At 38.8% G+C, this 23,773-nt stretch overlaps 1 protein-coding gene across 1 annotated transcript in view; it reads right to left on the bottom strand.

The window, feature by feature from the left end:
- Window positions 1-616: 616 nt before the first annotated feature.
- ALKAL1 (ALK and LTK ligand 1) overlaps window positions 617-23,773 on the bottom strand; it is a 49,118-nt gene continuing 25,961 nt past the window's right edge. Inside the window, exons 2-5 of the mRNA XM_084618627.1 lie at window positions 11,104-11,157; window positions 5,660-5,740; window positions 3,928-4,004; window positions 617-712 (exon numbers count right to left, since the gene is read on the bottom strand). Coding sequence (XP_084474753.1) covers window positions 3,940-4,004; window positions 5,660-5,740; window positions 11,104-11,157 — 200 coding nt within the window. The 3' untranslated portion in view covers window positions 617-712; window positions 3,928-3,939. The remainder of the gene's footprint in view (window positions 713-3,927; window positions 4,005-5,659; window positions 5,741-11,103; window positions 11,158-23,773) is intronic.

Raw genomic sequence — 23,773 nt, 5'->3', positions numbered from 1 at the left:
TTCCAACTCCATCCAAGGTGTCAATAAAAACAACTTAGAAACAGGTTATTTTTATATTCTTTATTCCACCAAAACTGCATTGCAGTCTTCCAGTCTTTTATAGTATTTACATTATTTGCAACTCTTTCCATAAGTGCCAGTACAAATGTAACTGATGATCATCCAGAATAGCTGTACAAATGTTCCTGAAAGCAAGGTGCATTTCTGGGAATTATTTTCTTATGTGCAATAATATATAAAGTATATATTTAACAAAGCTTCATAATATACAATATCTTCCATTGAAAGTAGAACATCCCACTTACAGCTTATTCAGATTTCAGTTACATAGACTTTTGCATTTCAAGTTAGTGCAAATAATGAAAGTAGGAGCCTGAGCAAAATGGTGTAAATACAATGGAACAAGAAAATCAACAGCAAAAACTAACCAACTCACTGCATATGATAACATTTAATTAGTATATTATTATTCTTTATATACAATATATTTAAATAATTGGCTTATTTGAGCTATAGGAAACAAATTTACAAATTAAAATAAAATAATGTTTCCTTCACACAAATATGGAATGTCCAACATATGAAAATAAAATGCATCTAGTAACAAAACAATGCTGTAAATCAAAAAGATACAAGATGACTTTTCTATTATCTTGGGGAAGATTTCAAGGCACTTTCTCGGCAAATCAGAGTTCTCTTGTAATAGAAAGGACTGCAAGAAGAACAAACATATCTGGTTTCAGAGCTGTGCAACACTGATGTGGTCTGATTAATCCAAATCTGTTTACAAATTACAGTTTTGTGTGAACTAAAGAAACCTCTAGATTTGAAGAAACCTTTAGATTAACTCTGTGGTGCAGGTGGATTTTGCCCCCCTGCTGTGAGCACTAATGAGTTTTGCATCTGCAAATCCTAACTAATGGTGGTAAGAGGCTTAAAAGTTAGTGGTGCATGCTGAAAGTTTCCCATGCATACTGTACAAATGCATTGGCTGCCATTTAAATCTTTATTATCGCCACTCCCAAGTACCATTGTGTACTACCTGTTCTGCAATAAACCACAGTAACTTTAATGAGACAAAACTATAAAGATTGTAATTGCAACCACGTAATCATTCTTCATATAAACTATGTTCCTAAATGCCTTACAGCGTTGTCATTTTTGTAACCAAGCTAGCAGGTCACCTAGCCAATCTACACATACTGTATCACATCAGTAGACTTCTCCGTGGTCCTGAAATGGAAACAGAGGAAACCTTTGTACATCCCTTCCTGGAAAGGTTGGTGTAATATACTTTTGGAAAGAGAGCTTGGGATTTCCAAAGGAAAACCTGAGCCATAATGTACAAATACCACTCCATCTTTTTCTCCCAGGGCATGGAAAGCAGGGGAAAGAACAAGCTTGTGCTCCCCTCTATCACAGTTGCTGTTTTGGTTAAACAAAATTATCAAGGTCACTTACATCCTAAAATGGGCCTATTTTTTATTTTGTGGGGGGGAGAAGGTACTTAAATATCTGCGGTGAGGTTAGTCCTGCTGTTGGTGCCATGAAGGAACCCAAAAGGGCTCTCTCAGATGTAACACAAGGAGCAGGTCCTTCATGGGAGACAGGAACAACAATAATTTTGGTTCTCTGTCAGCTGCTGCAGGGAGCACTACATTTGACCTTATTGAGCCAGCAGGAGGAGAAGAATCAATCACACCAATTAAATCCTCAACTAATGGGGTAAGGAGAAGCACCAGTCCTGCCCACTGCTGCCAAGACAAATGGCAAGGGAGCAAGCAAAGACACCCCCATTGCATGATGGGTAAGAGGTAGGGTAGAGGAAGGTGGGTCAAACATACCCCTTGCCCTTCACCCCCCCCCCCAAGAGAAAAGCCTCAGCTGCTGTAAGGTACTAGGGTTGGAAAAAGGGGCACAAAGAGCAGGCTCTGATCTCCCCTGCAGGAGGATAGAACATGGGAGAGGAGAGGGAGGCAAGGAAGACTTGGGACATGTTTATACTGTCTGACTGTATTACTTTTTCCCTCTAACCTTTACTTTGTTTTTTTTAAAGAAAGCCCAAATGCATGTTAAAGAGAACATGGTGAGTGGGAAGCTGCTCACATTGCCTGCCCTTCTAACCTCCAAATCAGCTCTTCATTTTCTATCCATTTGGCAAGTGAATTAGGACAGCTGGGTCCATAAATCAGGGGCCACTTCTGATCTCCTTACCCTGATTTTTAGGATAAAGCAGAAGGCAGTAAACTTTCTGGGAAATAGGCCTGCACTGAGGCTACAGCAAACATCTTTAGCTCTATCAGAAGACCATGTGAAGAGAAGAATGGGAACATAGAACTGTCTGTGGGAATCCTGCAGAGCGAGCTGGAGGGGTAAAAAAAGACATGGAGGAGGGAAGACGAGGCAGAAGAGAGGCAGGGAAAGCAGACCAGTGAGACATAGTGTAAGAAGGAGACAAGGAGCAGGAAAAAAAATAGAATTGAGTAGGGGGGAAGATAAATATTGTAGAAACACACAGGAAGAAAATAAAAAACAGAGATAAACAGAAGAGAGATGTTAGGAAAGACACCTGCTTCTAGTCAGTGAGGAGACAATGGGCTAGAATCAGTGGTGTGCTGTGGCAGTGGAACAAAGCATGTTGAGATAGTGATGACTCGGGTTTAAACAAGGAAAATAAAAAATACCGGGATAAAAGAAAGAGTTGTCTCATTTCTTCTGGCACTAGAATATTGATATATTTTTCTAAGCTCTCCCCCCCCAACCAACCCTCCCCCACCCCCGGATCTTCCCATTTTCACTTGGGAATCAAATCAGCAAAGGCAGCTGCTTTTTATCCTGCTCTTCTTTCCTTATTCCCTTTCAATTTGAACTGAGATCTTGATACCAAAAAAAAAGACACAGCTTCTTAAATCTTAAGGCTATCACTATATTTTAAAAGGAAAATGTTTTTGAAATCATGCTACCTTGTAGTAACTTCTTTGCAAGCATTGTTTGGGTGTAGTAAGAAGTGAACACCAGCAGAAGATATTTAAATAAACAAATATCCCAGCTTTTGATATTTATAAGCTATGATGACTCTAGAGTGCTTTTAACAATCAGCATGAAAAGTTTGAACATTCTAAACAGCCTTCTGAGAGTCTATGTGGTTGAGTGACGTTCTTTCAAAGGTGTGCATTGTTTTCTTCCTATTTATGATACTGTGCCCCATATTTAACCACAGGCAATGGATTGGTATCCAGAAAGCGTGCTGCCCAAGAGTTAATAAAGCCTCAGGCTGTATTATGTTTTCTATGCTCCCCCAAAACCTCCGCTTTGATGAATGCAAACCCTCCTTCATGCTTGTTCCCGGGGCAGACTTTGGAGTTACAGATGCACCTGAATCTGGTGCAAAGGCACAGGACGTTTTGCACTGTGCCTTTAAGGGATTCTAGCCCACCTGGGATCTTCACAGATATCAGGGGAATTGTGGGTTGGGAACCAGACTTCCTGTTTTTTTCCATGGAGGAGCAAACCCTGCTACATGGAAGAAAGAATCTGGAGGAAATACTGTGAGGGAGCTTCACAGATTCCCTGCCCTCCCACACCTTTCCAGGTTCCTTCTCAGATATTTCCATGGAAGTGGGTCATCTCACCCATAATTATTTAGTGCCAGAAACATCACATGGAGCCATGAGCTAATATAAGAATACTACATTGGAGCATGCATAACAGATGCAGGACAGGTCTATACATTAATGTGCTATCTCCATGATACACCAGTAGGTGCAAAATTCAAACTGTGGCACAATAGAGCACATTAATACCAAAGCAGCAGGTTATAAACACTAACATATTTCTGTTTGTTTTCTAGATAACAGGTGAAAGGTATCAAGCAAATCATTAGGCCATAAAGTAAACAAGGATCAGATGAAGAAAAAGGATACTTACACAGCAAACTTTCTAAGGTTGTGTACACAAAGGACTCATTGCCAACCTTGTTAGTAATCTTGCACACCTTTTGTAATCTATAAAATAAAATAATTCACAACAACAATAAATAATTGGAATTGCCATGTATTCTGGGTGAGCAACATTAATGTTCAGAGTGGGAACCAGGTTTATATGAACTGCACAATAAAAACATTTCTGTTTGAAATACATGAAATAATTTGTGCTGGTTGCAAAATGATACCAGTTACTTATTACAATTTTGCTCTTCATCACACACCTATGGTACACCATTGTATTAAAAGAAGGTAAATTTTGTCTTTTGCTCCTTACAAAATCTATATAATATGAAGGAATCACATGGCTCTGTGAATTTAATAAATATACATAACGTGCAAGGCCATATATACAATCCTGTTCTGGCAGGGTTTTGGTGTCTTATGAGATAGAAGATAGTGAGGTCACAAACCAATTAAAGGGATATTATTCAATCCCTATACACTACAGGAAAGAGAAAGTAATTTTACTACAATGAACAATATTATTTATTCTTTACAGGATCAGGCCTTGATTTCTATATTCCCAATTCTACACAGCACAGGGATTGGAGAACTAGGGCCTAGTATTATTCAGTCAAGTTCGGACTTGGCTATTCTGGGTTGTATGAAGGCCAGATTCTGTGAGGTACTAATGTTCAATGGGACTTGAGCTCTCAACACCTCACAAGAACTGTTCTCTACTTTTCAGAATAATGACATATGTCTGGAAGTGTGAGGTTTTGCATGACTAATAGATTTAAATGTTGTAGACAAACAGTGCTGTTGATTGCCAGTCAGTTTCTCTTTTCCTTTCAGTTTCACTAGAACAATTTCTTTGTTAAGAGTTCCATTTTCCCCCCTTTTAATACATTATTTAGAAAAAAAAATTCTTAAACAAAGCTCTGGTACAGATTTAGCACCTGGCCTTGAAGTCCTTATTCAGGTAAACCTCCCATTGAGTTGAAATGGGAATTTTAGCTCAGTAAGGACTGTAGGACTGGGGCTGTAATCTGTCAATAGTAAAAGCAATGATTCTCTTCTTGCTGGCATTATTTTTATTTGCAAAAAACAATTGAAAATTGGGAGTTCATTGGTTTTCATTCTTTGAGGTGTGTATGTAATTACAGAAAATTCTTCTAAAAATTGGCATTTTCTTGCTACAATGTATCCATTTTCCAGAGGCCTGGTTCTCTTCTCACTTACATTAGTCTTATTTAGGAGCATCTCCATTGAAGTTAATGGAATTACACTAGTGTAAAACCAATGAAAGTGAGAGACAAATCAGACCCAGTGTATTTTCCATGGTATGGCGTGAGGACCGCTATAAGCAAAGGTTATGATCAGGCCTAGCATGGCACACATTTAGGCCTGGTTGTATCAGCATAGCTACATTGGTCAGGGGGTGGAAAAAAACACGTCCCAACTAATGTAGCTATGCCAACATAGCCCCCAGTGTAGACACCACTATGTTAACAGAAGAGGCCTTCCATCCATTCAGCTAACGTCCTTTGAGGAGGTGGTATTCCTGCACCAACAGAACACATGTTTTTGTTGGTGTCAGCTGCATCTACACTACAGAGATATGCTGGCATAGTCTACATAGTAAAGGCATACCCTTGGGAGGCAAAACAAGCATGTTTATAGACGGAAAAACACTGCTGTTAGAGCTAAAAATCATTTCATCTGTTACTTACATGCTGGTGTTGAACAGTCCCTTGTGTTGTGATAGAGCCGATGGAAATGCTTACTGCACTCAGCTGAGAATGAGACTGGCCCTGTTGGATCGCAAATAGCAGTTAGTGACAAAAGGAAATGTTTGAGTATTTCAAAGCCTGTTTGATAGCTAGTACATGTGTATATAAATCCCCCTGCTCCAACATTCTTCTGGATGAAACACAATCTTCAGAAACAGATCTGTGTTTGCCTAAGACATCACAGGTTGAAAAAAGCAAGTCTGAGCCATCTCACAACTGCTAATGTTTTACAGCCTTAATACAATTATGCTTAATCTGTTAATACAATTTAAACAATTACATTGTAATCTGATTATGATGCCACAAGATAACAGAAAGGTGTTATGTAAATTGGTGTGGAGGTAGTGAGAAATTTTAAATTCCAAAGTCAAAATATTTTTATCATTAAATTTTCCCTTATTTCCTTTTTTTCTATTTAACACATTATCTCACCGTAATGAGGTCCTATCATGCATTCTTTCACTGATATGATCATGGTCTATGTGTCAGGAATACAGTCCTTTGAAAGTGAAACAGCTCTTTGACTTGAAGTCCCAGAAATAAGTCCAAAGCCAGGAGTAAATTTTCCAATAAAGTAAAAAACAAAATTGTGTAGCTACCACAGTGCCCACTTAGCTCAATATACAGTAGTCTAATGTGGAAGGAATAAATATGATGTAGTTCATTGTTTGGCTGCTATAATTTTTATCTCTAAAGAAGCAACATTTTAAACAAAGTTCCCAAGTCCAGCAAAGCTAAAGTAATTAGACTACAACTTCAGTTTGCTTTAGATGCTGCATGGAGACTTTTTGATTCTATGTAAGGATTTGTTTTATTAAACTGTTTTAATAAGATAGCAACTTGCAGGATTGGCCCCATAGTGCCTCTTGCAAAGTATTATGCATCCTCAACCACTCACTGTGTTTCAGAGTTAGGCTCAAAGGAAAGTAACTGGTTTGCCTCTGCTATTTTGGATCCATGACATCTTCCTAGCTGTGCTTCCTAGTCTGGGCATACGGTCAGTGTCTTCTGTTTGCATGGCACAAATATGCTGAAACTGAGGAGGACTTCAGAACTTGGCTCAAGAGTTAAAGAAAGTGAAACAAAATAGCCCAAAAGTAGCTAATAAGCCAGGAAGTCAGATGAAGGTGGTAGGAATACCTGGAAAAATAGTTATTTTTCCCTCACACATGTGAGATGAAACAGAAGTAAAATCTTTAAAATTGATTGTTATATTAGAGAACATCTGGGGTTTTAAATTAAACCCTTATTTTGTTTAATGTGTTTATTGTCCAAGAATCTTATATACAGTACTTATTCAACATTTAAATTGATCATAATCTCTTGGCATATTTGATGTGTAGAATATTTTTCTTAATTTGGAAGCATATGGACTATGGAAAAATGTTGATTATTTTTCCGCATCCCGACCCCTTCATAAATGTAGGATGCCCTAAAACTAACAATGAATGTCTGTAAAATGGCTTGTGTTGTTTACAGTGATGCAAACAGGATTATAATTTGGAATAATAGGATGAAATTAAGACATTGAAAATGTAGACTAAATTTCAAGAAAAATTTACTGATGGTGAGATCTACTAAAGTTATGGAATAGTCTTTCAAGGGAAGTGGCCCCATTACTTGAGACCTTTAAAATGTATATTGGGAACATTACAAAATATACCATAGGGAATAATCCTGGGCTACGTGAATAGACTACGTGATCTACGGGATAATCCAGCTTTCCCTATTCATGCAAGGAATTCTTACTGAGGTAAACAGTCTGACTAATTTCATTGGGATTACTCATACAGAAATGGACTTATATGATTAAGGGCTTCAGGATCAGGCCTTATTTAGGTCTTTATCCATCGCTAACTTCTGTATTCTGGTCATATGTTCTACAGTATTCATGGATATTTTTCACTATCATTTTTGACCAATGTACTCTGTTTTAGGTACAATTTCTATTCCATCTAAGTTCTTATACTGTACCCACTTCAGTATTTGAGCAGTTAATGTTAAACAATATGACTAACATCAGTCTAGTGACATTTTCTTTTTTCGCTCCCCAAAAGAGAACTCTTATGAGTGTTTTTAGTTGTTGTTTTTAAAATAAATAAAATGGGTGTATTACGCACTGCTACACTGGAAAGCAAGGTCAAAGACTTTTGCTGCTGGTGGTTTTATGTGTGTTTGTTTTTGTTTTTTTAAGGTGTACTGGACAGGGGTAAGGTTTGCAGTCACTCTTAGTTCCTTCAACTAAAACTTCTAAAACTGGGGATCAGGCACTAGAAAACCCTTCTCTCCTCTCACACATGCTTTATTCAAAGTAGACAATTCTACCATTCCTGAGAAGAGTCAAAAGTGAAGGAGCTTCCACAGGGTGAGACAATACTTTATGTAACCTGAGCCCCATCATTTACAGCCTTAAAAATATGGACCAAGACCTTCTATTTGACCCATTGTTCTATAGGAAACTAGTAAAGTACAGGATCATGTGCTGGTTCCATTCTGTATTTCTGAGATGTGCTACTACATTCCACACCATTTGTAATTTTATCAGGACTCACGTTTTCAAGCCCAGGTACACTGTCTTGCAATAAACCAGTTAGGAAGTAACAATGGCGTATATGATCAAGGCCATGTCTTTATTGGTTTCTAAAGCCTCAGGTGATAGAGTAGATTCTGTGCAGATGCAACTGTGCAAAAATCCACAGTCATCAAGAACTCTAGAATGACCCTTAAACTGTGCTTAGCTTGAAGATTTGTGGACATTTGACCCTGAGTGAAGGAGACAGCACTGAGGTAGCAAGCTCTGTGAAGCATTGCCTTTTGCTTCTAAATATCGCTTTGAAATATCCAGGAAAAATATGTTCAAACCAATTTTTATTTTTAAAGAAATCTCTCAGTGATGTAGGAAAAAGTCAGAGATGAATTTACAGAGGCATATGAAAGAGTTAGAAGGAGAGGCTGAATGGTTAGGGAAGATTCTGCTGAATTTTGCCTTTAGTCCATTGGTAGAAGAACTTCAGAATCTGAAGACATTTTAGTAGATGGAAATGGATTTCCACTGAAAAAGGGAGGACTTTGGCATAGAGGAACAGGATAAGATAAAAAAAATATCATGTTATTAAACCAACTCCGAAGGTGATTAAGGAGGCTTGAAATGACTGAAAGCTTAGAGGGGTTAAAGAGAAGGGAAAGAGGGGGAGAGAACGAGAAGGAGCTTTCTGCTTTTCAGTGTTATTGTTTTATTTAGAAATAAAAAATCACTTGATTTGTGTTTTGAGTATATGCATTTTAAGTAATTCAGGCCACCCTTCCTTTTTTAATTTTTTTTCCTATCTTGGAAAACAGTACCTACGATACACCAAGGCAACTCACTTCTCAACATCAGTAGTATCCAGAACACTTGAAAAACCCAAGAGACATTGAAAGTTAAAGCTTCTGGAAGCAGGCCCTGTCCAGGAGGAGTAAAATTGTAATCTCACTCCACTAAATCTTTCAGCAAAGAGGTAGATACGGGTTCTTAGTTTAAGAACAACTAAGGAAGAATTAGTAAAAGGAAATTTGGTTATCAGTTGAATGTACATTCTTCTATTCAGCCAAAAAAAGCTTAGAACAGCTGGATTCCTTTACACCACAATTGTGGCACTTGGGAACTACAGGACTTTTAATCTCATTGTATTTCTCTTTGTCTCTTTCTCCTAATCTTCCCCCTCCTTCCTCCCATATTTTCAGTCCACCCTGCTGCCCCTCTATCTCCTTCGACCCTTGCAGAGAATCCTCTATATCACCTAGTTGAGTTACTTTCCACTTTGGCTGGAGCTACGTCTCATCCCTCTGCTACCTGGGGTCATATCTCCTGCTCCTCCTTACCCACCAGGACTTCCTCATCTCCCTGTCTCCTCTCCAGTCTCCTCTTTGCCACTCTTCCCTGCCCTAAGCTGCGTCTCGTTCTCCTCCCCACAGGCCTGGGGCTTCTCTCCAGCTTCCTTTTTCATTTGGTTGCTGCTATTTCCCCTCCAACCTCCTGTTCCTCTCTCCTGTTCCAGTTCTCTTGTTCCCAAGTCCTCTATGCCCCATAATATTCAGGAGCACTCTTCTACAGGTCTCTCACCATTACCACTCATCTGATATTCTCCTACCCCTTAATTCCTGAACATGGTGGGGGGGAGAGACTGGAGAGGAGTTTGGGAGGTTTTCAAGCTTTGAAATTGAAACCAGTGTTTGTTTTTTTAACCATTTTATACATATATATTTTAAACAATGAATGATTCTTATGATTTTTATTTGATTTAATCTTTTTCATTTCCTAAATGTCTACTTATTTTTGCTCTTTAAAATAAACTTTGATATTTACACATCAATCATGGTCCTGTGTGTGACTGAACATAAGAACAGAGAGAGAGGCACTTCACTTTTAGGCTGATGAGTGACAGAGAATTGCCTATAAATAAGCTTGGCAGAATCCTTTTTTTATTTTTAATAATTTTGACAGAAAATATTGATGTTTATTTTTAAGCATTTTTTTAGATTTGGATTGATTTAAATGTTCAGTTACATAAAATTATGGGGTAGCCACAATTATTTAATGACAGTAGACACTGAAATTCAAAACGTTTAAGCTTTACAATCTGTTAAAACACAAATTGTCAACATCACATGTCAAAATGTACACACTTAAATCAACAAATTATACCTGCTTTTACTACTCATTTGCTAGTCCTTTTCTAATAAGCCTAATTCAAAAGTCTAAATCACTGCATTTTGACTCTAATAAGTTCTCAGGTAGCATTTTCCCTACTTTGCCTATTTGCAATTCAGTTATCATCGGTGGAAATATTTTGTCATCAGTTTGAGTGTATCGTGACATTGATGTTTACTAACATTTAATCAATAAAAAATTAATCTTTCTGAGCCTACCTATAAATAATAAACATAGCCTAGAAACAGCCATAATACTAATGAAGTTGAAAATAAGAACAGTAAGATAGCTCTGACATAACTTTATGGTCAAGGACAGAATAGGGTAAAATTAGAGATGAACTCAAGGTGACTTTTCAAAGAATCATCAAGGGAAAGCAGATGCGATTTACATTCATGTATACCTCATTTTCCTCATATCAAATTGCAAATGGCAATCTGATATATATATATATATTGCAGTATATGGATATATTCAGTTCATCAATAGCACTGGCAAGCTGTTAATTTAAATCCAGTGAGATTATGGGGACTGAACTCCCTTAGTCTCTTTTGAAAATTCCAGCCTTAATTTAATTTCACAAATGTTAAATTCAGAACCAGACATTAAGAATGATATTAGCTATGTAACTAGTTTTTCATGTCTGTTTAGAATATAATCATGTACACGAATTAAAGCAAAGAGTTGTCCTTACCTGTAAAGTGTTTTATGAACTTGTCTTTTAAATTGGAATCTCTTGGAAATATTTCTGAAGAAAAAAAAAATATACACATGATACTTTTATTACAATAAGCTAAGAATAAGGTGCACACAAATATGCTATACACACACAATAACCTCCCATATTGGTAAACATTCTCGGTTTCATAGATATGATATAGTTTATTAAATTAGCTTCAATATTTTTTCCAAATAATTCATAGGTCGATCAATTAATGCCAGAAGGGACCATTAAAATCTTCTAGTATGACCTCCTGCATCAAACAGGCCATAGAATTTCACCCAGTAATTCCTGTATTAATTAAATCCATATCTTTTAGTAGACCTACACCATATTTTTTAGAAAGACCACAATCCGATGAAGTGAGCTGTAGCTCACGAAAGCTTATGCTCAGATAAATTTGTTAGTCTCCAGGGTGCCACAAGTACTCCTTTTCTTTTTGCGAATACAGATTAACACAGCTGCTACTCTGAAACCAATCTAAACACAGGAATGCTGTGCTAGACTGTAAGTACTCAGGTACCACAGTGACTGGGGCCATATAAAAAACTAGATAGCCGAATACAGTATCTTGTTCTACAGATACCTAGAACTTCTGGCTTCGGAGGAAGGGGGAAACACTCAGTAATACACCTAAAACATGATTAAATTCCCATTAAAGTAAATGGAGCTTTTCCCCTGATGTCAGTAGGAGTTAGATCTTGCCCCTTCTCCAACATCTATTCCTTATAACTCTGCATCATTCAATTTACACTTAATTATAATTGTATCAGATAGTAAATACTTGGATCATAAAATACATGCTAATAAGTAGACAAATTAGGAGTTAACATTATGGACTTGTCACTAAACATGTATAGGCACTATAAGCTGTTTCCTTCTTGTTTATATAGTGTTAAAGTCTCTGTATTCTTCTGCTGCTCTCTACCCAGTTCCCAGAGACAAACAATAGGAAATAGCTCTACCTGAATTTTTTTAATATTATCAGCAATGAATCCAGCTCTGTTCTGAATTACCTCCCATTCAACTAAAGATAGAAAGCAAGTTCCCTTTCATAGATTGGAAGACAGCAGCAATCTGTCAAAATAAATTGTTAGTGACTCTGGGCAGGGATTTTGGTTTGGGGTTTCTTTTGGCTGGGGGAGGGGGCAGAGATGGGGAGAGACTGTATTTTTTAGGTTGTAATTTTCAAAGGAATTTATGTCCCCTAATCCTACTGAATTTCGATGAGACTTGGGCATCTAACTCCCATAGGCACCCTGGAAAATCCCAGCCTGATCTGACATGGATTTCATTCGTTGGCCAATTCATTTCTTCCCCAGCACACTGAAGTTATTTTCATGAAATTTCAGGGGATTTAAAATTACTCTCAGTGAAATGTGAAAAAGGCCTTTACTTTCATTTCACTAGAATATTCCCAGAAAGTGAACACACACACACACACACACACACACCCAAGCCATAAACACAGCTGAAATAAATTTGTATTAAAAATGTGAATAGTCACAGATTTTTTGGGTAGCATTTTCCCACCTGCACCTGCTAACATGAGCAGCTCTACCTGAAACTAACTGGTAGCACTAGAGGAGCAACAGTAACTTGCACTCTGAAGCAGTTCTCAATTTAAAGGAAACATGACCAGACTATGAGGCTAACCATGAGAGCCAGCATGATGGTACTATTGTTAAGAGAGTTAATTCTCATCTTTTTAGTTGCGTCTTCTCAGTTTTAAAAGCAGGCATGTTTTCAAAATTACCGACACTAAAGATCAACAAATTCTACCAAGATTTAAAGGACTACAAAAAAAAAGCCATATTCCCAAAGCACTTTAAATTAAGTGAAACCAATGGCAGCCATTGCTGGATAGACTGTATACGATGGACCCAACAACAGAAGCCAGAAGCAGAATCTTGACACAGAGTAAGCTTCCAAAAGTTGGTGTAAAATTCCCAAGATAAGAGCCCTGTGCTACTTTAGCCAGGCTTGCGACCAGCTCTTTTTAACAGTTTTAGTAACATTTCACATGGTACGCATCACCTATTAAAGGATGCTCATGTAGCAAGGTAAATTGCTCAGGTGCATAATCATTTCATGAAGTGAAAACAGCATGTGTAGTAGAAATGAGCTATATTTGCAAAGTTTTGCTTAAATTATCTTCCTATGGAGCTGCACTGGGCATAAATACAGCAGAATAGTATCTTATGTGTGGAAGATGCAAAGGAAATTTTTACATGGGTAAGCAGCATATATATTTTACTCTTTGAACATGAAGAGAATGTGGCATAGGGAGGTCAAATACAATCATAGTACTATTTAAAGACCACAAATATATGGGTATAGGATACTAAGCCATGTATGTACTCATATAGAACATACATGATGCAACATATTGTGCATAGATTTATAATCTTGCATTTCCCCTTTATATTGATAGGCAAAGTTACAAATTAATTATAATGACATGTATTATATAAGCAAGAGTTCCATCCCTAGTATAATCCCAATTAATAATCATAAGAAATCTTCTTTACTCAGGGATTTCTTCCTTGGTTCCAGTGGGATCTCTCATCTTGGATGTCTAGTCTCCTTTGGATAATTAAGCACAACGGGGGCAAATCCTGCCCCTCCACAGGTGGTGATAGTCATGAAAATTACTAAGGCTGGAATAGTGGTGCTAGAACTGTTCTACAATTGCTCTGATGCCTGGGGCAGGAATGATGGTTTTATGGTTAAAGTATCAGAGGGGGATTGAGAGCTAGGCTTTTCCTTGGCTCTAACCCACAGATTTTGTGCATTACTTTGCTTCTGTCTCCCTTCTCATTCTTTGTCTTGTCTAGATATACTCAGAAAGAAAAGGAGTACTTGTGGCACCTTAGAGACTAACCAATTTATTTGAGCATAAGCTTTCATGAGCTACAGCTCACTAGATATACTGTGAGCCCACGAGGTCATGAACTGTTTTCTACTCCGTTTGAACTGTACTTAGCATAATGGTGCCCTGGGCCTTGGCTGGGCCTCTCTGTGCTACTTTACTCCATTATTCTCTTCCTACAACAAAACAAGTGACTCCATGTTCACTTTCTGCATTCCAAGGTCTGGGTTATATGTAAGCGGGAGAATGGTCCTGCTATTGTGGGGAACTTTCCTGGCTTCTGCACTACCCTGTGAAGTGGGCTAGAGAAAGGATCTGAGTCCTCGCTCCCACTTCCTTTACCCAGAGGCCTCTCTGCCCTTGAGGACTCCCCTTCCACAATCCTGTCTGGCACAGTCCTCGTAACCCCGACAAGGCTGGGTCCAGGCTTCCAGAGGGGCTCAACCCCCAACCCTGCTGTGGTCACCTAGGACAGGGGCTAGGGTGTCCCCACTCTCTGCACTGGGCACTTCCCTGACCCACTGACCATTTCATACAATTTAAAGCAAACACAAGTTGTTTAATTAACAATTAATTTTAAAAAAGAACAAGGAAAAATGGGAAAGGTTAAAGGAAAACACATCACCCCGCTCTGTGGCACGGAACATCACAAACAGTGTCTCTGGAATGTCAGGGCAGTTCACAGTCTGTTCCTTGTAGGTCCCAGGCCTTCTTCTCAGGCCCTGGCTGTGCTGCAGGGATGCTGTGGGTTGGAAACTTGCTCTGGTGGTGGCCACACACCTCCGGGCTTTGGGTGGTGGGACCCTTCTTCCCAGCATCAGCCCCCCGTCGGGTTAAGATTGCCCTCCAAGTCGGGCCTGCAAGGACCCTTGGCTGGGGAGGGGGTCTTTCTGCGCTGGGCCCTTTGCCCAAGGTCTCCCCTTGGCTGGCCCCAGTTGCTCACCACACCTGGCTCCGTGGCTGCAGCTCTGTTCCCAGCACAGGATCTGCTCTCCCTGGGCTGCTTCTGTGACTCTGCTCCCAACTCTGACCTGCTTCCTGGGCTGCTTTTCTGGCCGCTCTGGATCCGACACGGCTCTGCTCCCCAGGTCAGCTTGGGCCCCTGCTTTCTCCTTAGCTCGGCCCCACTCTGTCTGACCCAGGCAATTCCACCTGACACGGAGGATAGGACCCCTTTGGCTTCCTGACTCCCCAATTAGCCTGCCTGCCCTGTCAATCAGGCTGATCTGGAGCATTGGCCTCCACACTTTTGGTACTGGGAGCTAACCAACAAAGACACCCCCACTGAATGTTAGTAAGGGGACAACCCCTTACATATAGAACATTACATTGTGCAAGTCTCTAGTTATCATTACTGTACAGCATTTACTTTTGCAAATATTGTGTAAGTGGTTTTAAATAAATTATTTTTCAAGCAGAAAGCAAGGGGTATTTCATTCTGGTTATATGACCAAACATTTTCATGCAAAGCTGTTTTGTTTCATCCTATTTCTCAGGAGAAATGCCTGAAAAGGTGGGTTTTATTTTGTGGTTCTACTGAAGCTAAATTAATTCCATTACTAAGGAAGAGTTTGGAACCGATCCTGCACTATGTTTTAGTAGTATTTTTTCTATTAGTCTAGTTTAGAGGTACTTAGACTTTGTGTAACTGAGAGAGGCAATGACAACTTGTCAGGAGCCCAACGGATACACCTACCTTGCCTATAGGAACATACTTTTCATGGATTTTACACAAATTCCCAGAATCATCACTTCTATCTTTGAATCCCTCCATTGAAATATTTAGCATTGTCTCTGCTTATTCCTCTGTGAATGGTAATCTTAGAAAAATATACATTTAAGAATATCTGCCTTAAAAAAGAACCAAATGTTTATAAGTCAGCTCTGGACTTATTTCCACATATTTGGACTTCAAATTCTTTTACAACTATGGTATTTTAAGCTCTATGTAAGCTCTTTTTTTGTGTATTTTCCTGGCACCAGTATTGCAGCTAGAGAATGAGAATCTGGCTCTTCCGCTATAAACCTTGATGCTCAGTCATCCCAAATCACATTTTGGCATGTATGCCATAAATCCAAGCAACATTTTCTCCAAAAAATTATTTCAATTCAAGATACTGTTTATTATGTTGTATTTGTTGTTGTTATTGTTTAACTAAAAAGGGGGAGGGGGTAAAAAAAAAGATTTTGCAAAGCTCTTGTCCTTAGTGTGGACTGGGCTTGTTTGTTGGTTTAGGAATAAAACTTTAAAATGGCCAAGAATATATTTTGATTTGAAACATACTGGAACACACTCAGTAGGAAAATTTAGTAGCATTCTTTGTCACAACAGAAATTCCCCATTCATTTCTATGGGGCTTTTCTTCAGCAAAACCATCCCATAATGTCTAAGGAGCCCATAGATAGCCGATTAAGACAATATTACAATGCCAAGATGAAACAAAGTTATTGTGAGATTGTCTAGATCTTGCTACACCCAGTTTAAACAAATTTATATAAATAGAAAGTGTTACAATGCTAAAAGCAAAAACAAAATATTGCCAATGCAAGTTAATTAGTCAAATCATTCACTGTGACAACTGAGAAGAATATTTCCTAGCCCATTATTTTGGAAATCCTGCAGACTGGTGGTGACCAAAGGGAAATGCATAGTCCAGTCCTTGCTGGACTCTATTCAGCCCTATGTGCCAAAATCCAGTTTCAACATCATATTTGGCCTGGCAAGTTCTGGCAGAATATCATACACTGTGGGAACTGTCACCTTTTCAGTTCCTGACACAATGGCTATGGAGGTATGGAGCACCTCAGTTTGCCTCACAAATTAATGCACAGCTTATTCGGGCAGTATTGCAACTCTAAGATACACCTCTTCGCACATTCTTGCATTCCTTGCAGACTGTTGCTAGGATTGTATTTTGAGTTTGTTACTGAGAAATTATATTTACATACTAGGTGCCTTGTGCTTTCATTGTACAATATCACAGTGTTCACTTTCCTTAATGATAGCTTCTGGGTCTAGTGCACTATGGGGAATCATGTTGCCCAGTGTCCCACTTTGCAAATGGGCTGAAATCATCTTCCTGGAGCAAGTGTACATGAAGGTATAGAGCTCCCTGAAATATGATGGCTGCTAAATGAGAAAATATTCATCTCAACTGTCTAGTTCAATACTTGTAAATCAATCCATCTATGTTGGCTCCCAGATCTATTTCAGTCTTTGTTCTATTTTTGAGCTTCTCTCTTTCTTTCTCCAGATACAATCTAATTGGTGCAACTAATAAATGCATAGTTAACTCGGTAGATTTCCTGCCCTCCCCCTCGCCCCCAATAAAAAAACCCCACCTCGTATATATATGGTGTGTATACTATATACACACCATATATATCATTATATCAATATATATCATTGCTTCCATCAGCCTAAGTGAAATATCTCTTTTTGTTTAAGAGGAGGCACTGTATATATCTTGTGTTAAGAAACATGCTCAACTCTCATTGACTGAAGGGTTATTTTGAGGGTTTGGTATGTGTATTATGTTTTATGGGGGATTAATGGGAAATGATTTGACACTCAGTAGGGATGTTACACCCAGAGAAGATCTCCCTCCCATGAATAGTACAAATCTGTTTGAAATTCAGAATTGACAATGCACTGCATTGTAGTGTAATGAAGATTTAAGGACGTTAACTAATGTTTTATCACTTTCTAAGGGTGGTCTATTACCGGTGACACCACAAGTGAAAATGGATTGGCTGGTTTCATCTTAGTACAGGACTCAAAATAAATCAATAATAAAACAAGCCAAAAAACACTGTCTGCTCAATAGAATATCATGAATTTATATACCACTGCCGTCTACAGAATGGAATATGCCAGACATGCTCAGGCATATCATTCCTCTCTGCTATTTGAGCTAACTGAGCTGTTACTGTAATTCACCATGTAATGGCCACTCCTATAGCTCTCCAAATAAAAGTCTGTTTTGGGGAATGAAAGCTGTGAGTCAAGTTTAGTAACTAATTCACAATGAAGCATTTGACTAATTTATTTTCCTTTTCTACTTACGCAATATCTTTGAACACAGCACCAGCCTAGTGGTTTTATTTGCTGTACAACAAATCTGTATTCAGTATTTTTACTCTAGTTGTAGAGAATATTCAAATGTAAACTGTGATAGTTGGTTGCGATTTGTCAGCCAAGCCACATGGCACTGTTGTTGTTCCCTTATTAGATGAGTGCATTTATGATCTGCCTATTCATTTGTCCAAATTTTAAATTTTGCTTCTGTATATACTCAAGCTAGTGAATTTGCAATTCACTTTTTGTGATTTTTCTTCTGAGTAAAAATTTTCTGATGTTCACAGAAAGTGAGCCTCAAAGGGTGTATGAACATGGCCAAGAAAACGCTATTAAATGTTGAAGGTAGAACATTTTATACACTATTCTCCCAGCTTTAGTTAGGAACACTATTGTGGTATTACATGAACACACACACACGCACATACAAACGCCAATAGATAGTCCCAGAATGTCTTTATTCAGTAACAAGTCATTAAAAAGCCAAAGACTAGAAGAGTAGGGGCATGATGCGAGTCATGATTGGAGTGTAACAGTGTCTGCAATTTAGCCTGACAATGCTTTCCTGCACTATGGCTGATTCATGCCAGTAATATCAGTCACTTGCTGACATGAGCTCTACATTTATATATAAATACCATCCTGGTATATTTTTAGAGGCAGTGCAAGAGGGCACAAAGGGAGTACCAGTTTCTTCAATCTTCATCCTTCACCTCCATCACACACACCCCTGCAGCACAGGGTTCCAGCCATTTGCACCAATGCCAGGCTCTGCAAAGGCCCCAAAAACAGCGGAGGGAAGAAGTGGAGGTATTGTCACCGTTTCTCCTTTTTTCTCCTTTCCATCTGAATACTAGGTGGTAAAATGAGGGTTCTGCAAGGTTCTGGATGTGGAGGAAAGGAGAGGATAGTTCAGATGAGGCATTGTCTGATCTGCTGAGAACTTCGCTCTACTGCCTGAAAATTTCCCACTGAATGTTATTGCTATTCAGAGCAGCATTCACTCTTAATTAGCAAGAGCCCCACAAGGAGCAAAGCCACTTGTGGTCAAGCGATGCTGTCTAGAGAGGATCAAGATGGGGTAAAGCACAGAGGGCCTGTCTCTCTGCAGGGATATCTCCAGTTTCCTCTTGGATATGAGAACATATCCTGGTTCCCATTGTACAGCCCCAAATTCTTCCCCTACAGGGTTTGATGCCTTAGAATCTTCACACAGGAAGCTATTTCTGAGTTTATGGAATGAATTTCCTCCTCCCACGATCTTCATGCAGAAGGGACACTATAGCCATTATTCTTAAAACAGTTACTTGCTTTGTTTATCCTTTTTTTCAGTTACCTAACTATGGATAGTTTCTGAATTAAACACTGTTATTTGTTGCTAACGTGCAATAAAAAAAATAGTTGACTAGAGCTGCACAAGAATCACATGAGATTAAACTTGAAATGCCCAAATAACAACACTTCCTCCCAATGTACCATAGCCCATGTTTGTTTCATAAATAGCACCCTGCTAAATCATCTGTCTTTTATGATATCCTTTGTGGATATGTTTTACAACTCTAAATGACTGATAGTTATTAACATACCAGCCATTGGCTCCAGGCACATAGAATTCTTCCCTCTCTAACGTTAAATAAGTCTGTTGAAGAAGACGCTCTTCAGTCTCCCACAAGAGGAGAGAAGCACAAGTGCTGCTTTTACAGGATGTATATGCAACAATTTGCGTGAGAAATTACACTTACCATGGTGCCCCATATTCTACTGTGACAGTTGTTCCTGCATAGCAGAGTTCCATGTCCTAGAGTTTTGATTTGTGGAGTTTCCTTTTTGTTCTTCTGGTGGAGGGGAGTGTGGGAAAGTTGGGTTTCCCCTCCTGTCCAAGAGGCAGGGACTTCAGTCCCTTTAACTTGCTTCCATTAGGCGGCCCCTTAACGCTGCACTGCTATTCTCGAATCAGTTCCTTTTAAGAGCATACTTAAGGTCTGCTGCCTACCAATGCTCTCCCTATTTCTGTGCCTTCCCAAGCCCAGATTTCCGATGTTTGGCTCCCCTCTCTCATGCAAGCAGGGGACACACAAAGTCTGTTCACATTTGCAGAGAAATTAGTCCCGCAACAGTGGCTTTCGCAGTCAGGAAAACTAGAAGAGAACAGACAAGGAAAATGCAAACTGACTTTACCTGCATTTCTCTTTTCCATTTTCTATTACTGCTACCTGTGTGGATTTATAACCCAGCTTTCTGACTTGGTGTCCATGCAGCAAAGTTGTAATCCTGTCTTTGTGACATTATAACAGCTAGTGCTGTCCAATTTTCAGCACGTATAACTTCACTGAGGAATCAGCAAACAAAAATAACATAGGATGTTTGTATGATAAACTTTTCTTTAAACAAAAATGTTATTGGTTATTAGCAACACTCATATGCCAAATTACCAAAAAAGCTAAAACTAAACAAATGAATATAATATCAAAATAAATGTGAAAGTATTTCTCCCAGATTAAAGTGCTTTTTAAATACGCATAACGTACAAATAAGTACACTAGTATGGCTATCTCATACGGCATTTCACTCACTGTTCAGCTAAAAAAAAAAGACGTATACTAAAGAGGTTAACATTACAAGTGTAGAGGTTTAATTGTAGGACAATGTATTATATTGAGTGGGTACACTTAGTCGCAAAATAATATGCCAGATTCATCCCTGAGGTAAATCTGCTGAAATCAACGGAATTGCACCAGAGATTAATTTGACCCATTATGTCACTCTAGCAGCAAAAATGATGAGACCAGCACATGTGCACAGCACTAAAGTGAATCTGATCTAAAAAGTTACTTAAACATGCCTGTGCGTACTTTTTTGACTGAATATTATTTTGTGTTTCAGTTACTCATTTCAAATCAGAATGGTAGAATTCTACACTCACTTTTCACCAGTGTAAATGATTATATAACGTGAAAGGCAAGGCTGAATAAGGTCTAGAGTAGCACTTCAATAATCTCTACATGAATACTTCAGAAATGGTGAGACAAACAAAATGCCCCTCCCTCTCTCTCAGCAAGAAGAAATTTTGGTTGAACCAGAGGTGGGATGGCCAACTCCTGGGAAGGGAATGGGAGAGCAATTAAATTGCTTAAATTGCACCTGGGGATGTACTTGGGGGGAGAGGATTCTCTGCCTTTGATTAGTTCGTCAGGGGGTGTTGAGGGAAGCTTATTGGCTCTCATGTATCCCCTCCCTCCATTAAACCCCTGCTATGTGTCTGGTGGACATCTTGCCACTGTTGCTGGCCTGATCTCCCTCCCTATAGTTGAAGTATACTGGAGCTGTGTTTCCAGGATTCTGCAGATCTGACCAATCACTTCTTTTGGGGGTGGATCAGGAAGGAATTTTTATTTGTTGGGCCAAACTGGCAAGCGTCTGCAGGGTTTTTTCCCTTCCTTACAGCACTATGGAGCCCACTTTAGGTAAAAAGGAATAAGGGTGGGATTCAAATGTTAGGAAGTAATAAAGGAATGTTTAGTTTGTCAAAACTTGCAGCTGGTGTCCAGTGTGCATAAAGGCTAAAAGGACCAGTTCTCTGAAGTAAATGGACAGTAGGATATGGCTGGTGGACTTCTTGCCATAAAGAGAAAGGGGAGACCTGAAGTCTTTACAGACCAAGGTCCTCCTTGGTATCCATCATTCCTCAGCCTTCTCTGATCTTGGCTCTATGGCCTTGAAAAGTTTGTAGGTGAGCCCCTGATTGCCTTCCACTTTCACTAGCCTGATCTGGCTCAAGTGCTCAACCAGAAAACTCTCACCTTTCCTTTCTTCGGGGGCATCCCCATGCTCAAGCTCTCAGCCCAGCTCTGCTCTGCTCTTTCTTTGAGCTCTCTTTACCCTGCGGACGCTGGGATCTCCCTTCCTAGCCTCTGGGTTTTAAACTCTCCCTCTAAACTTTCTCAGGATTCTAGCCTCCCCTCTCAGCTTTCTGAACTCTCATTAATAATTCCCAAGAGCAACCCCACCCTCTTCATTACACCAAAGTAGGGTGTACCTGGACTAGAACAGAAGCACTGCACCCAATTTCATTTAAGGGCCAGCTCTCCTATTATACTGACGAACGGTACAAAGGAAAATAAAAGCTGTCTGAAGACAGCACCTATTAATTTCTCTAACAATTTGGGCATTTGCCTCCACTGTTTTCCAAACACCTCTAAAAATTTGCCACTGTATTAAGGCATTTCTATATATCAGCTCATTTACATTATGAACAATTACATATAATATCTATATTCATTTACCTTCCAGTCAGAATTTATACCAATACATGTTAATCCATAAATTGACTGTAGATCTTCTCGAATACTTTCCTACTGTCATCTGTCAGCTTGTATTTCACTCTGCGTCCATAATGCCTTGTGTAGGCTTTTAGCTATGCAGCAGAAATATATTTTCAGCTGCACATGTGAAAGCTTCACCCACTGTCTCTCAATCCTTAATGCAAGGAGCAAGACTATCAAACAAATCTAGAGTAAATTTAATTCTAGTTATGCTTAAATTATCTTTTCCAGTTTCCAGTCACTGCTCTCTTTCTCCTGATCGTTTGTTTACTGCAGCAGAAACTCCATGATTAAATATGTTTTTATTTAATATAAGATTTTAAAATGTCAAAGGAAACATGTAACATCAGTGGCTAATTTTATAAAAGGAAATTTGCTTTAAATGCTTTAGTTTTCAAGAGAAAATAACCATTTCTGATGAATATGTTAAGGGGGAAAAAAACAAACATTTTCACTGAAATGTAATCAAAGAAAAACAGATCAAGAGAATTACTCAAGTTATCTATAAAACACTAAACTCTTTCATTCAGGACACAAGTGTCATTTTTATTCCATCAGAGTTTTAAGATAGAATGTGTTGAGAAAAGGAAAATGTTGCTACTATCACAATACATACCTTCTAAATATTATTATCTATTATCATAAAACTGGAAACTGAAATTGATGTTCCTATTATGATACTTAGAATCATTCATGTCATTATTAGAAATCTTGTATCATCAAAGTATAAAAAGGCTATGTATAAAATCACAACCAAACAATGACGGACAAAAAAATACACCATTTTAGATAAATGACTTACGTCTAAAGTAGTAAACTGAAAAGCATCAGTAGCTGTTGTGTGGGGTGCCTGGTAGGTATATTTCCTAAAGGTGTAATATTCACAGGTGATACAGCTGTGGCTGCTGAAAGACAGTACTGTAGTAGCAGATTTAGGGATTGATCCTGCTCCCTTTGACTTCAGTGGAAGCAAGAAAAGGTCCCTAATCTGTGTGTAATTCAAATGATCTACTTAGCAAAACAATTAAATCAGCGCTCTAACAGCTGAAATTTATTTTAAGTTCGTTGAGCCAGATTATCTTCTTCAATCCAGCCTTTTTTTCTCTGCTCTGGTGGCACAAAGGACATAATACCAATAGATTTTCCCAGTTGGAGATTCCCCCAGAATGAGTGAGTTTCCAGTTTGTATAGTCATCTTCTATGTTATATTCCCTCCCTCTGGCCCCTTCAGTCCTTGGTATAGAAAGGGGCATGACTAGCGCACTACTGTACTCTAGCTATTCTCATCTTGTGTACTGGTCTCTTGAGGCATTAGAGTAGCCTTGGGACTGTTTTAAACTAAAATGAGGCCAGAGTATGATCAGGGAACTG

Source organism: Lepidochelys olivacea, assembly GCF_965140295.1.
Source record: "Lepidochelys olivacea isolate rLepOli2 genome assembly, chromosome: 2".
Classification (NCBI taxonomy): Eukaryota; Metazoa; Chordata; order Testudines; family Cheloniidae; genus Lepidochelys; species Lepidochelys olivacea.
The sequence above is the reverse complement of the archived record's forward strand: the minus strand, read 5'-3'. Positions and strand labels throughout refer to the sequence as shown.